At 47.3% G+C, this 12,500-nt stretch overlaps 1 protein-coding gene across 2 annotated transcripts in view; it reads left to right on the top strand.

The window, feature by feature from the left end:
- Positions 1–12,500, top strand: part of Usp15-31 (Ubiquitin specific protease 15/31) — a 129,233-nt gene that overhangs the window by 82,054 nt on the left and 34,679 nt on the right. The window contains exon 3 of one of the 2 annotated variants that reach the window (XM_086533655.1): positions 9,426–9,512. The exons of the other annotated variant lie outside the window; for it this stretch is intronic. Within the exon in view, the coding sequence (XP_086389781.1) occupies positions 9,426–9,512 (87 nt within the window). The remainder of the gene's footprint in view (positions 1–9,425; positions 9,513–12,500) is intronic. 2 annotated transcript variants of the gene reach the window in all.

The following is a 12,500-nucleotide window of genomic DNA, read 5'->3' as shown; positions in this document are numbered from 1 at the left end:
TCCCCCTCCCTCCCTCCCTCCCTCCCTTTCCTTCCCCCTCCCCATCTACTCATCTCGTATGAAGAGGGAGACGACAGGACGCAAAGTGTTATCTTGACACGTATTATGCGACAGACACGTGGCCAGCCGCACACACGCAACACGAGTAATCCGTGCAGACGAGCGTGTTGTAGTAGTTGTTGTTGTTGTAATTGTAGTTGTAGTTGTAGTTGTTGTCGTTACTGTCATTGTTATTATTATTGTTACAAATGCTTTCGTTGTTATTATTATTATTATTGTTGGTGTTGTCTGCAGGGAGAAGGAGGAAGTGAGGAAGTGAGGAAGGGAAGGAAGGAAGGAGGGAGAGAAGGAGAGAGGGAGAGAAGGAGAGAGGGACCTAAGGGGGAAGGGGGGAGGGGGGGGGATGCGCGAGCGGGAGAGCGAACGAGCGAGCGAGCGTACGTACGCACTTCTGGCAGGCTACTTAATGATCTGGCTGGTTAGCTGGTGGCAGGGCTGGGCGTCCGCAGGTGGTTGCGGTTCTGCGCGCGGGACCGCATTCTTGAGATGTTATCTTGTTCGGTTCTCTTGCGGCGCCGGCGGTGGTGGCGGCCTCGGCTGCGTTCGGCGGCGCGGCGCTGGCCTTCGCCGGCCTTTGGTTTCGCGGGGCTCGCCGCTCAGGCCGCTGCCACGGTTGCTGTTGTGCTGCTGTTATGGTCGGCATGGTTAGTATTGGTAGTGTTGTTGTTATTATTATTATGTTTATTATTATTATTATTATTATTATTATTGTTATTATTATTATGTTTATGTTTATTATGTTTATTATTATTGTTGTTTTGTTGTTATTTTTATTATTATGATGATGATGATGATGATGATGATGATGATGATGATTATTGTTATTATTGTTGTTATTGTTATTATTATTATTATTATTATTTTTACTATTATTATTATTATCATTATTGCTATTAATGTTGCTGCTAATGTTTTTATTGTTATTCTTGTTGATATTATCATTATTATTGTTATATATATATATATATATATATATATATATATATATATATATATATACATATATATATACATATATACACTGTATATATATATAAATATATTTATATATATATATATATATATATATATATATATATATATATATATATATATATGTATGTATGTATGTATATACATGTACACACTTCTTTTCTTTCATATCCCATCTTTTAATAAAATATTGCTGTTTTTTTTATCGTTGTTATTATTATTATCATTGCTATTACTGTTGCTGTATCACCACCACCATTCTAACTACTACTATTACTCTGATTAACTTCATGGATGGGATTTTTTTCTTTAATATTTCTTGTTGCTCCTTTTGCACTACGGGTAGGGTAGGAGGAGAGATGTGAGTGTGTGTGTGTTGACGTTGCTCTTGCATTATGCAGGATGAAAAGTGGCAAGCGGAGATATGGTGATGTTGATAAGGACAGAATAGGATGCGGTGGTGACGGTGGTGGCAGGTATGGTGATGGGCGAGGGCGGTTACGATGGTGGTGGTGGTGGTGATGGTGACGGTGTGAAGTCTGTGTTGTTGTTATTTTGAATGGCTGGGTATTTTGATTTTTTTTTTTGTCAAACGGTGTTTCTTGGCGTGGTTTAAAAGCGATTTTTGCGTGCGGAGGTTTGTGTGTGTTTGTATGTATGTATGTATGTATGTATGCATGCATTCATTTGCGTACATATGAATGAATGCATTTATGTACGTGTGCGTGTGCGTGCGTGCTTTTTTATGTATGTATATGTATTTGTATGTATGTATGTGCGTGTTTGTGTATGTATGTATATGCGTGTATGCATGTATGTATGTATGTGTACGAAACGCTTCTCCCACGCTCACACCGTGGGATATGGTGCTGCTAGCGCGGTCGGTCGCTCGGTCGCTCGGTTGCTCGGTCGGTCGTCCATCTGTTCGCCATCATCAGCGCCGTCAGTGGCATCTTGTTTTCGTTATGTGACTTTTTTTTTCTTTTACTTTTTTTTCTTTTTTTTTCTTGTTATTTGTCGCTTCTTGATAACTTCTTTTGCTTCTCTTCCTCTTTGCCGTTTCGCTCAAAATCGCTCTCTCTCTCTCTCTCTCTCTCTCTCTCTCTCTCTCTCTCTCTCTCTCTCTCTCTCTCTCTCTCTCTCTCTCTCTCTCTCTCTCTCTCTCTCTCTCTCTCTCTCTCTCCTCCCTCTCTCTCTCTTCTCTCTCTCTCTCTCTCTCTTTCTTTCTCTCTCTCTCTCTCTCACTCTCTCTCTCTCTTTTTCTCTCTCTCCTCTCTCACTCTTTCTCTTTCTCTCTCTCTCTCTCTCTCCTCCCTCTCTCTCTCTCCTCTCTCTCTCTCTCTCTCTCTCTCTCTCTCTCTCTCTCTCTCTCTCTCTCTCTCTCTCTCTCTCTCTCTCTCTCTCTCTCTCTCTCTCGCATTCCCCCCCCCCCTCGCTCTCCATTATTTTTTTTTATTATTCGTTCAGTTTCTCTTTTGATTCATTCCTTCTTCCAGTCCCTCCCCCCCTTTTTTTTCTTATTTCGCCTTTTTCTTCTGGATTTTTATTTTTTCTTCTTTTCTCTCCTTTCCTTTTCCTTTGCCTTATTATATCCTGTGTCTCCCTTCCTCTTTCCTCTTCCTTCACCCTTATCTATCTTCTTCTCCTTCCCCTTCCCCTTCCCCTTCCCCTTCCCCTTCCCCTTCCCCTTCCCCTTCCCCTTCCCCTTCCCCTTCCCCTTCCCCTTCTCCTCCTTCTTCTCCTTCTTCGTCTTCTTATCCTTCTTATCCTTCTTTTTCTCCTTCTTCTCCTCCTGCTCCTGCTCCTGCTCCTGCTCCTGCTCCTGCTCCTGCTCGTCCTCCTCCTCCTCCTCCTCCTCCTCCTCCTCCTCCTCCTCCTCCTCCTCCTCCTATTCCTCCTATTCCTCCTCCTCCTCCTCCTCCTCCTCCTCTTCCTCCTCCTCCTCCTCCTCCTCCTCTTCCTCCTCCTCCTCCTCCTCCTCCTCCTCCTCCTCCTGCCCCTCCCCCTCCTCCTCCCCTTCCCCTCCTCCTTCTCCTCCTCCTCCTCCTCCTCCTCCTCCTCCTCCTCCTCCTCCTCCTCCTCCTCCTCCTCCTCCTCCTCCTCCTCCTCCTCCTCCTCCTCCGGCCGCAGCAACAGGGACTCGCGACCGGGCACTGGCTTGATACTGCAGCTGTTGCAGTGATCAGTTACATCCCCCCCTCCCCCCCATGCCCCCGCCGCGGCCGCCGTCACCTCATAATGCGCGTCACTGCACTTACTTACCTCATAATCCACGCGGTTCCAGCTCATAATCGGCTTCGTGATCATCCTTGCTTTACCTTGCTTTATCCTCGTAATTCACGTGCATCCTATGGGACTTTGCCTCGCGATGTGGTTCCACCTCATAGGCTACCCCTCATAACCTCATTTACCTCTATAAGCTCATAATCCGCTCGGTTTCACCTCATTGGCTACCTCTCATAACCCATCGCGCTTGACCTTTACCTCTCGAACCTCATCATCCACGCGGTTTCACCTCATTGGCTACCTCTCATGACCCATCGCGCTTGACCTCTCGAACCTCATAATCCACTCGGCTCCACTTCATAGGCTACCTCTCAATCCACCACTCTCAACCTCACCAAACTCATAATCCACTCGGCTCCACCTCATTTGCTACCCCTTAATCCACCACTCTCAACCTCACCAAACTCATAATCCACTCGGCTCCACCTCATTGGCTACCCCTTAATCCACCACTCTCAACCTCACCAAACTCATAATCCACTCGGCTCCACCTCATTGGCTACCCCCTTAATCCACCACTCTCAACCTCACCGAACTCATAATCCACTCGGCTCCACCTCATAGGCTACCCCCTTAATCCACCACTCTCAACCTCACCGAACTCATAATCCACTCGGCTCCACCTCATAGGCTACCCCCTTAATCCACCACTCTCAACCTCACCGAACTCATAATCCACTCGGCTCCACCTCATAGGCTAACCTCATGATTCACATCGCTCCACCTCAGCCTCTTAGTCACCTTGCCACCCGCATATCTATTTCGTTTTTGTTGCTAGGGTAGACGTGGCGATCAGCTATGTTGGGTTTAGCGTTATCTTCATCTTCATCTTCATCACCATTACCATCATCATCACCATCATTATCATTTTCATTATCATTATCATTATCATCATCATCATCATCACCATCATCATAATTTTCATTATCACCATCAACAATAACAACATTTTCACCATCACCATCATCATCATCATCATCATCATCATCAACATCAACACCACTTTCCCATCCCTGCGTCGCAATCCCATTGATTGACGTCACATCTTGTTGCATAAATTATCGTCAGCGTTATTTCCATTATTGCTGTTATCATCATCATCATCATCATCATTATCATTGTTTTACCTTCTTGTTTTCTTCGCCTTCGCGTTGCATGGCATTGCAACAGTCTGTTGATGTTAATTCATGCATTGTCTCAGGTCGCCAGCCAGCCAGCAGGACTGATTGCATTGGTCGTTGTTGCCGTTGTTGTCTCTCTGTTGCAAACACTCGCACGATGTGTGTACGCTCGCCATGTGTAGTATTTTGTACATTTAGCATGTGGGGGTGTGGTTAGCGTGTGGAGTATTGCGCGAACACTATTGCTTGCTTACATGGCCAACATATATTAAATATACTAATGACTATATAGATGCTTAAGCCCGCACCCACGCCCAGCAACCATCAGCATACTTCTCTCTTTCTCTCTCTTTCTTTTTTCTTTCTCTGTCTTTCTCTTTCTCTCTCTCTTTCTCTCTCTTTCTCTTTCTCTCTCGTTCTCTTTCTCTCATTTTCTCTTTCTGTCACTTTCTCTCCCCCCCCCCCCTCTCTCTCTCTCTCTCTCTCTCTCTCTCTCTCTCTCTCTCTCTCTCTCTCTCTCTCTCTCTCTCTCTCTCTCTCTCTCTCTCTCTCTCTCTCTCTCTCTCTCTCTCTCTCTCTCTCTCTCTCTCTGTCTCTCACTTTCTCTCTCGTTCTCTTTCTCTACCTCCCCTCTCTCTTCTCTCTCTCCTCTCTTCTCTCTCTCCTCTCTCTCTCTCTCTCTCTCTCTCTCTCTATATATATATATATATATATATATATATATATATATATATATCTATATCGAAAGAAAGAAAGAGAAAAATAAAGAGGGACATCACATCGCCTTTGATGTGTCGCCACCGCAGTGCACGCCGGAGATTGGCAAATACTGTATTGTTGGAGAGCGCGAGTGTTTGTGAAAGCTTGGGGGGGGAAGAAGAGAGGGGGGGGGTGAGGGAGGGAGGGAGGGAGGGAGAAGGAGGGAGGGAGAGGGAGAGGGGGGAGAGGGAGGGAGGGAGAGGGGGGGAGAGGGAGGGAAGGAGAGGGAGGGAGGGAGGAATGAATGAATGATTGATTGATTGATTGATTGAAGGAAGGAAGGAAGGAAGGAATTAAGGAAGGAAGGAAGGAAGGAAGGAAGGAAGGAAGGTAAAAAGGTAAAAAGGTGTGTTGGTGTTAGATACGGATGGCGGTGGATAGTTAGATGGGTTGGGGATGGGGGCTGCAGGTGGGTGAGTGGGTGGGTGGATGACTGGGTTGACAGGGGTGATCGTGTAAGCAAGCGACTTTCCCGGCTGGAGGCGAGGTGGAGTTACGCCCCCCTCGCTCGCCCCCTCTTCCTACCCCACACCCACACGCCCACCCCCCTACACCCACACCCACACCCACACCCCAGCTGACGGGAGGGCATCGCTCTCGTCAGGTCTTGCCGGCTGACACTTCCCACTCCGCTCGACTAGTGTCAGCAGCTAAGACGGGGTTAGTGGCATCTGGCACCTGGTATGTGTGTCAGCTAGTTCGACTCGATGGCACTTACTTAGTCACAGGGTATTGGCACGTCCTATAGCCTGGTAGTCTAATCCCGTAGCATTCTAGGTCAGTCCTCGAAGACCTTGAAATGGCGGGGGTCTCTCGGTGCCTGAACCTCATGCGTGCCATCAGATTCGTTTTTAGTGGCACTTTGAACTGGGCATTGGTAGCGAGGTTTCAATCGTGGGCATCTTAAGGAGGTATTGGAACCCGGATTCTAACACATGGCATCGAGGTAGGCTTGTGGCACCTTCGCCGGGGCAGTGCCTTTTGGGAGCGATTTGTTATGGCCGATTATGCTACTCGGGCTTGTTGCATGAATCAGTTGAGGTTGGTTGCAAGAGGTATCTCTGGAAATCATTTCACCTTCCGCCTCCATCTCCATATCGTGTTTTCCTCTTTTCTTCATCTTCTGCCTCTTCTTCTTCCTTTCTCTTATCTTCACCCTCCAATTTCAATTTCCTTCCTCTTTTCTTCGTCTTCTGCGTCGCTCTCCTTTTTTCTTCTTCTCTTCATCATCCGGTTCAATTTCCTTCATTTCCTCTTCGTTTCCTGCGTCATTCTCCTTCTTCTTCCCTTCATCTTCCGTTTCCTTCTCTTAACTCCCCTTTTCACTATCGTATTCCATCTGCTCCCTCCCCCACCCCCCTCCACCTCTTCACTGTTTATTTCCTCTTCCCTGCTCGTTCCCATCCTTATCTTCCTGCCCTTGATACCCCATATCTTCTTTTTACTTTTTTCCCACCACGTCTTCCGTTTCCCTCTTCCTCTCTTTTCATTTTCTCTGTTTCTTCTCTTCTCTTTCTTCCCTTTTATTTCCTCCTTCTCCCCCTCCATCTCCCCTTCCTCCTCGTCCTCCATCTCCTCCTCCTCCTCCTATTATTGATGAGTTTCATGCACTCTTCGTGGCTACGCTCGAGGGAACTCCGGTACCGTAGGTTAGTCCGGGAATGAATCCAGGTTACTCATGAATGTCGTGTCATGGCATGTCATGTTCTGGTAGGATTTGCATGATGCATGACGCAGATATTGAAGGGGTATAGGGTTGGAGAGGGGGAAGGGGGAAGGGGGAAGGGGAGGGGAAGGGAGTATTTTTTAACGCCCTGTGAGCTCTTTGAATGTAGGAGAGGTTAGTCTTCTTCTTTCTCCTCTTTCTTCCTTTCATTCGTTTTATTTACTTTTGGTTATATACGCACGCACGCACGCACGCACCCCCCCACACACCTACCCATGAAACCCCTACCCATCCACCGACCCTGCTACACACGTACAGAATGTGTGTGCGTGGTTTATGTATTTGTGTTCATGTATTTTGCTCTTTTTCCCGTAACTGTATCTATGTAAGGATTTTGGTGAGTGAGCGAGTGAGTGAGTGAGTGAGTGAGTGAGTGAGTGAGAGACAGACAGAGAGAGAGAGAGACACAGAGAGAGAGAGAGAGAGACAGAGACGGAGACAGAGACAGAGACAGAGACAGAGACAGAGACAGCAAAACAAAAATCTCAACCCATCTCGCAATACTCGAGAACACATGCGACAGTGCTGTATTTTTTTTTTTTTTTTCGATACACGGGTCGACAGCTTCAGCGGTGTATTTCGCGTGCAGCGTCGTAACACCACGCGACCCAGTTAACGCGTGACGGCCGGCGTTACGACAGAGTGTGACGCGTGACGGGCGGGTGGGGTTGCCGGGGTTATAGTACGCTTGCTCTTGCGGTTCGTCACGTGGGAGTGAGGAGGGAGGGGGGGGGAAGGGTAAGGAAAGAGTGTAGACTGTAGAGGGATAGGGAGTGGGTGTAGGGGGGGATGAAGGGAGGGGGAGTTGAGGGGGGAGGCAAAGGGGGAAAGACGATGCGGAAGGGATAATAGGATGATAGGAAAGGTAAGACCACGAAGAAGGACGATGAGAAACGGGGATGGGTGAGGGGATGGAGAGATGATAAGGGAAGGGGGAAGGGGAAGAGGAAGGGGGAAGTGGAAGGATAGGGGAAGTGGAAGGATAGGGGAAGGGGATGGGAAAGAGAGGGGGAAAGAGGGGTGGTTGGGGGATGAGTCACTTTTGTACGGTTACTTCAGGCTTGGTTGGGATTGTCATGTAACTATGTTCGTTTTTTTTATCTCTTTCTTTTTGCCGATTTTCTTTCAATCTGTTTATCTGTAATTTGTTTGTGTGTCTGTCTGTCTCACTCCCTGTCTCTCTGTCTATGTTCAGACAGTTAGACAGACAGACAGACACGGAGAAAGAGAAAGAAAGTGAAAGAAGGAAAGAAAGAAAGAAAGAGAGAAAGAGAGACGCCGTGGCTGGCCTCGAGGCGAACGGAGAGTGATAAGAGCGAGCGATAAACGAGTGTTAATGAAGGCATAGTATCCAATCCGCTGCCCACACGCCCCCTACGCGTTCCCACGCCCACGGCTCAAGGAATGGGCCCTTGTGTTTCGCGCTGTGATATGATCTGCTGTTTGCTTATTGTTTTTTTTTCTTTTTTTAACATTGTTTTAGCGTATACACTTCTCCCCCTTCTCTCTTCACTTTTTTTTCTCACCTCTCCCCCCTCTCCCCTCTCCTCATTCTACCCTTCCCCACCTCCCTCCTCCTTTACTTCCCCCCTGCCACCTCTCCTCCCCCTTCCCATCTCTCCCTCTTCCCCTCCCAACCCACCTCTTCCCACCACTCCCCTCAACCCCTCCCTTCCCACCACTCCCCTCACCCCCTCCCTTCCAAACACTCCCTCACCCCCTCCCTTCCCACCACTCCCCTCCCTCACCCCCTATTTCCCTCATCACTCTTCCCCCACTCCCTCCCCCCCTCCCCCTCCCTCTCCCCAAATCAGGGGCAGGATGAAGGGCTCGAGTGAAGGTCATAGGGACGCTAGCGGCGGCTGATTAACACGGTGTAACGGGGCTAATTGGTGGACGTGGGTCGGGGGGAGGGGGGTGAGGGAGAAGGGGTAGGGGGGCGTGGGCAGGGAATGTGGGGAATGAGGGGAAAGGGGTGAGGGGGTTTGGGTTGGGGAAGGGGGAGAAAGGGAAGGAGGTTGAGGTTAAGGTAGGGGAAGGGAAAGGGGATATAAGTTAAAGGTGTTGGGGATGGGGTAAGGGTAGGGGTAGGGGTAAGGATAAGGGTAAGAGTAAGAGGAATGGGGATTATGGGGTAGGGAAAGGGGGGTTAGGGGTATAGGGTAGGCGGCAGGGGTAGGGGCGATATATTATCATCATTTTGTCATCTTCATTTTGATTGATATTGTTATTATTATATTTCTTATAATCATTACTACTATCAGTGTCACTGTTACTGTTACATTGCTACTACTATTATAATCATTACTATTATTATTATTGTCGTCATCATCATTGTTGTTGTTATTACTACTTGCATTACTAATAGCATAATTGTTGATGCCTTCTGGAAATAGATGAAAAGCCTCTAAAATCATGCAATACCCATTCAAAGTCAAAGTCAAAGGTCTCATTTCTTTACGTGCATTGATTTACTTACAATCTGTTTCTCTTCTTTCCAGGTGTGTACGCGTGTTCATCTTGCAGAGTGCCTGTGCATCAGGGGGTTGAATGTGCATGACCCCAGCGTGGCACTCTCCACTCTCACGGTTCGTTTCAGGATAAGAACTTGTGTGTGTGTGTGTGTGTGTGTGTGTGTGTATGTGTATGTGTCTGTGTGTCATGCAGGGGGTGAGATCGTGTCGTGTTGGAATGGAGGTAGAGAAAGAAAGAGAGAGAGAGAGAGAGAGAGAGAGAGAGAGAGAGAGAGAGAGAGAGAGAGAGAGAGAGAGAGAGAGAGAGAGAGAGAGAGAGAGAGAGAGAGGGAGGGAGGGAGGGAGAGGGAGGGAGCTTGGGTAGGTGAGTCAATGAGTAAATGAGTAAATGAGAGATACATGGGCGAGGGTTTGTGTCATGAGGATGCGAGAGAATGTCGGGAAGGGAGTGTGTTTGCCGTTGCACGTACAGTTGTGTTTTCTTGCAAAATGCTGTCATGCAGGAACGGAAAGGTTTATTATACAGGAGCGAGAATGTCGTTTAGGAAAGAGGGCGTGTGTCATGTAGGAGCGCATGTGCTTTACGCAAGGAAGACAATTTGTGTCATGCACCAGGAGAATTTCATGCTTGAATGAGTGTCATGCAGGGTGGTATGAATTTGCCAACCAGGAGTATTTTTTTCTGTGTGTGTAGAGGAAAAGGGTGTGTCATGGAGAATACCGGAATGGTTGATGAAAAACTGTGTCATTTGTTATTTGTCAGTATGACAAATGATATGACACATGGCACGATTGGTTCAGGAGAGACTAGAATGGAAAAAGGGGCTGAGATGGCGTGTATAAGGAGAGGGAGGAAGGAAAGAAAGAAAGAAAAAAAGAAAGAAAGAAAGGAAAGGACGGAAGAAAGAAAGAAAGAAAGAAAATAAGAGGGAGACAGAGACAGAGGGAGAGTGGCAGAGGGAGGGAGACAGAGACAGAGGGAGAGTGGCAGAGAGAGAGTGGTAGAGGGAGGGAGAAAGAGTGAAAGAGAGAGAGAGAGAGAGAGAGAGAGAGAGAGAGAGAGAGAGAGAGAGAGAGAGAGAGAGAGAGAGAGAGAGAGAGAGAGAGGGAGAGGAGAGAGAGAGAGGAAGAGGGCCATCCAGCCTCCGCCGTGGCCGCCGCTGCCGCTGTCGCTTCGAAACCCAATCCGTATCGACGGTGACCTTAGGCTCGTGTTTTTGTTATTATCTGATTGGCCGGGCAGACGCGCGGCACCTCTGATGTGGGGAAGAAGGGAGGGGGGGGGGCACGGGAATGGAAGGGGGGAGTGGGGAAGAGAGGAGGGGAAGGGGTATGGAGTGAAATGGATAGGGAAAGGGGGTACGGGAGGGGAAGGGAGAGGAGGGGAGGTGATGAAGGGGTAAAGAAGGGGAGAGGAAGAGTTGTAGAGATGTTAAGAGTTTTTGTTTTTTTTGGTAGTGGTGTTCGCAGACCCTTTGTTGGTGTTGTCATTGTTATTAGATTATTGTTTTTGTCTGTGTTGTCATTATTATTGTCAATGCTGTTGATTTTATTATTATGATTTATAATCATTACTGTTGTTTTTGTTGTTGCTGTAAGGATGATGATATTTATTATATTGATAGGAATCGACATCATTATCATCATCATCATCATCAATTACTACTACTACTACTACAACTACAACTATTGCTACTACTAATACTACTACTACTGCTATTACTACTACTACTACTACTACTACTACCACCACCACCACTATTACCACTACCACCACCACCACTACTACTCCTACTACCATCAGATATATCTCCTGATTGATTAGTTTCGGCGTATCAAGTGAGGGATTAGAGGGGTGGTGTGGGAGGGGGGGGGTGGAGCAGAGTGTCGTGATGAGAGAGGCGATTGGTGTTGATTGGATTGGTGTGACGTAAAGGAGAGATTGGTTGGCAGATTGGGGAGGAGAGGGGGGTGGGTAGGGATGGAGGTTTGTGACTTTCTGTTTATTCCGTTTGTTTTGATTTTTTTTGTCTCGAGTGTTTTCATTCTGTTTTCATTTTTTTTTGTCTCGAGTGTTTTCATTTTCATTCATTCTGGAGTGTTTTTCTTGCTTTCTTTGTTGAGGTTGTTTCCTTTAGTCTCGAGTGTTTTTGTTTCGTTATTTGGGGATGTTTATTTTTACCCTGATAGTTTATATATATATATTTTTTTTTTTGTAATTTCATTGTTTATTAGTTTTTTGTTTATATATATTTTTGCTTTTGTGGAAGACTGCAAGGGGTTGGTCGTGCACCGTTTCTTCTTTTTCCTTTCTCGTTTTGAACGCAGTCACGGTCTCAATTGCACGGTTGCATGGCGCTCCAGGAGTTAGGAGAGGAGGGAGGGGGTGGAAGGTGAAGGTAGAGAGAGGGAGGGAAGTGGAGTAGAAGAAGGGAGGGAGAAAAGAAGGATAAGGAGAAGGGAGTAAGATTTAGGGATGAGGGAGAACGGAGAAATTAGGAATGAGGGAGAAGGATGAAGGGAGATAAGAATGAGGGAAAAGGGAGAAGGGAGATAAGAATAAGGGAAAAGGGCGATAACAATGAGGGAAAAGAGAGAAGGGAGATAAGAATGAGGGAAAAGAGAGAAATGAGCTAAGAATGAGGGAGAAGGAAAAAGGGAGATAAGAATGAGGGAAAAGGGAGCCCGTTGGCGCAATTGTGTCAGTCTGTCGCATTCCGGTTTCGATTGGATGTGCGGAGAATCGAGTCGGGATCGTTTGTTTGGAATCCGTGTGTTGGGGGTGGGGGTGGGGGGGGGGGGGGGGGGGGGGTGGGGGGGGGGGGGGGGGGGGGGGGGTGTGGGGGGGTGTGGGGGTGGGGGGGGGGGTGGGGGGGGGGGTGTGTGTGGGGGGGGGTGTGTGTGTGTGTGTGTGTGTGTGTGTGTGTGTGTGTGTGTGTGTGTGTGTGTGTGTGTGTGTGTGTGTGTGTGTGTGTGTTTTATGATAAGTAGAATTGCAATCATATTCATGATAATGATGACGATTTATCTGATGATTATACCGAACTCGCAACAGATAATGCGAATAACACGAATAATAATGGTGATGATTATACATACAAT

This window comes from Penaeus japonicus, unplaced genomic scaffold (genome assembly GCF_977035675.1).
Source record: "Penaeus japonicus unplaced genomic scaffold, GWHDUDI00000001_assembly GWHDUDI00000039, whole genome shotgun sequence".
NCBI classification, from domain to species: domain Eukaryota; kingdom Metazoa; phylum Arthropoda; class Malacostraca; order Decapoda; family Penaeidae; genus Penaeus; species Penaeus japonicus.
This window is presented reverse-complemented; position numbering and strand designations above follow the sequence as displayed.